Source organism: Scatophagus argus, chromosome 6 (genome assembly GCF_020382885.2).
Source record: "Scatophagus argus isolate fScaArg1 chromosome 6, fScaArg1.pri, whole genome shotgun sequence".
NCBI classification, from domain to species: Eukaryota; Metazoa; Chordata; class Actinopteri; family Scatophagidae; genus Scatophagus; species Scatophagus argus.
The window spans coordinates 2,717,005-2,719,454 of NC_058498.1; the positions used below are offsets into that span (position 1 = coordinate 2,717,005).

Consider the following 2,450-nt stretch of genomic DNA (forward strand, 5'->3'; position numbering starts at 1 on the left):
AGGTGAATCACAGCACACTGGCTGCAGGTGCCTCGCAACAGAGAGCAAATACCATATATCACTGTCATCTTTTTATCAGGCAATGTGAATGATTAAACATGCACAATGTAGGTATCTGCACAAGTACATGCAAACTGTGCCTGAGAACACATTAAAACCACCTGCCCTCTGGTGGGGTGTCACCAAACGGCAGGGTAGGTGGAGGGTGGGTGGTGCGTGTTGGCAGCTTGGCATCCACATGAATGCCAGGACCCAAAATTGCCCAACAGAACAAGAGGACCAGTGTTGTTCACTCCACCTGCCGGTGGTTAAGATCTGATCGCTGTGTTTACATGTGATGTTTTATTTATGTCACTGGGGTAAATCGCATACTTCAAATAATGTTGGTGGTTAGTCATTGTTGAATACTGTATGTGGCACAATTATGTGGCTCCGCTTATCTTGTATACCAAAGATAATACTAATGTTCAAATTATGATTTTCTTCAGTAAGGAAAACACATTTTAATAGTTTTTTCATATTTTATTTTAATATTTTATTTGGTATGTAAAAAAACACAACAGTGATATAAATATTTGAATATTATAAATTAAATTGCACATTTCATCTTTGCTTGGTAAAAAGTGCAATAAATATATTACAATACAAATAAATAAAAATAAATACAAAAGTACCCTACATGCCAGTTCACAGTGTAAGACTTCAACAAAGGTACATGACACATCACAACCATAAAAGTTTGCCTAATGGCAAAGAAAATCTTCTCCTGTGCTCCAGTTTGATTGTCACTCAGTGTGTTACACTTTCACATGACTTTACTGTCCAACATTCTTTTGTATATGCACATTTAAGGCATAAACCTTTCCTTCATCCAGCTTTTCTGTTTTCAGTCTTTTCAGTCTTTTCTCATCTTAGAAAAGACGTCGTCTGCAGGATGCATCCATCCAACACTGCTCTCATGACGTTCTCTGTGTCTGCAGCCGCGTCCAGCTTCATGATGCAGCACCTACGCCATGCCTCTCTTGCTGTCTCAACCCTTAAGGCAACCACTAACAATTCTCCATCAGCTCATGGAGAGTTCACGCCTTCTTCTCCTGCTGGGTCTGCTTGGTGGCCTTGGCGCTTGGTTTGGCTTGGCATACCAGGTCCCTGTAGGCTGCAGAGCGGAGGAACCGAGGGTAGCAGTCTTTGGCCATGAGCATGTAGATCCTGTGTTGGGCCAGATCGAAGCAAGATGGTGACAGCGCCACCATGTTGGCTTTGGTAATGTCACGAGTTTCATGGTCGATGTTAATCTGGAAAGGGGGACAAGGTGACAGAACCAGATTAGACATTTATTTTGTCCTTTTTGGAGAGGTTATCGGCTATAAACACAATTTATAACTGGGCATAGCACTATAAATCAATCTGAGAGAGAAATGATAGAAAAATGTTATGATTTTGCAGTGCTCTAACTTCTAGGATTCAGATTAGGTGCTTCCTTACCTCACGGGGAGCATCACTGCTGATGAACTCATCATAGATTTTCTGGGCTTTGGCTGTTAGTTTGGTAGGAGATTTGGTGTTTCTGTAATCCTCACAGGCAAAGTAGAACGCAATGTTCTCCTCACTGAACTCAGATACCAGGAAGGCTGTGAAGGCACACAGTCCACCTGAGGAAAGAGAGGAAAACTGATTACTTACTGACGTATAACAGTCCCACAGGGGCTGCGTGTGTCAGCGAGTTTATCAGTTGTGTGATTTCACTAGCAAATGCTGTTTTGTGTCATTGAAAAATCTAGATATTTACTTACATTTGCTGGACAGGAGTTTTTCAAAGGACTGTTTCCACCTGAGGCATTCCTCCAGGGTTGGCCTAAAAATAGAAGCAGCACAATTAGATTCAACCAGGATTTTAAGCATACAGTGACAGGAAATGTATGTACATGAAACACTGTCAGTGATTATACAGTATGTGTGACACTTACTTATTTTGCCCTATTTTGCAGCTGGATAGATTCCAGTTGGGTTTTTGCAAAATACTTCCCAGCCTTGCTTTGAGCACTTTGGCCCTGCAACAAAAAGAAATCAGGTTAGATACAATGTCCACAATAGCTTGATTGTATACTGACAAGCCACTACTGAGCACAGCGAGCAACTATTTACAAGTGCAACTTGTAAATTTAGCACAACCAAAAACCAGCATGCTTTCAGCTTCTCAGACATTCGCACCACAGATGCACAGAGCTGTCTTCCATATCGTGTAATCCGAATCCCCAAACATCAGCCATGTGAGTGTTTGTTTCATATACCTTTCCAAGCAGCAGGTAGGCAGCGATGCTAGTCCTTTACACATAGCAGCGGGTTGGAGCTGGTGGTGGGGTGGTGGTGACGCCGTTGGGTGGCAGTTAAATATCCGATCAGCGAAGCTCAGCAAAGGGTGAGATTGTGTCTGAGTGTCTGAACAGAGC

At 42.4% G+C, this 2,450-nt stretch overlaps 1 protein-coding gene across 1 annotated transcript; it reads right to left on the bottom strand.

The window, feature by feature from the left end:
- Positions 1–545: 545 nt before the first annotated feature.
- LOC124061206 (regulator of G-protein signaling 5-like) lies at positions 546–2,450 on the bottom strand. The gene is made up of 5 exons (XM_046392845.1): positions 2,292–2,450; positions 1,968–2,051; positions 1,794–1,855; positions 1,486–1,652; positions 546–1,295 (listed from the first exon to the last, which is right to left on the bottom strand). Exons 1-5 carry the CDS (start codon positions 2,333–2,335, stop codon positions 1,080–1,082), a joined length of 573 nt encoding a protein of 190 aa, XP_046248801.1. The 5' UTR covers positions 2,336–2,450; the 3' UTR covers positions 546–1,079.

What these genes read in the sequence shown, in the direction of transcription:
- LOC124061206 (XM_046392845.1), bottom strand. Translation starts at nt 2,335, where the DNA reads ATGTGTAAAGGACTAGCATCGCTGCCTACCTGCTGCTTGGAAAG. An exon ending in AAAACTCCTGTCCAGCAAAT is followed by an intron (nt 1,653 to 1,793) that starts GTAAGTAAATAT and finishes CTCTTTCCTCAG; the next exon opens with GTGGACTGTGTGCCTTCACA. An exon ending in GCAGTGATGCTCCCCGTGAG is followed by an intron (nt 1,296 to 1,485) that starts GTAAGGAAGCAC and finishes CCCCCTTTCCAG; the next exon opens with ATTAACATCGACCATGAAAC.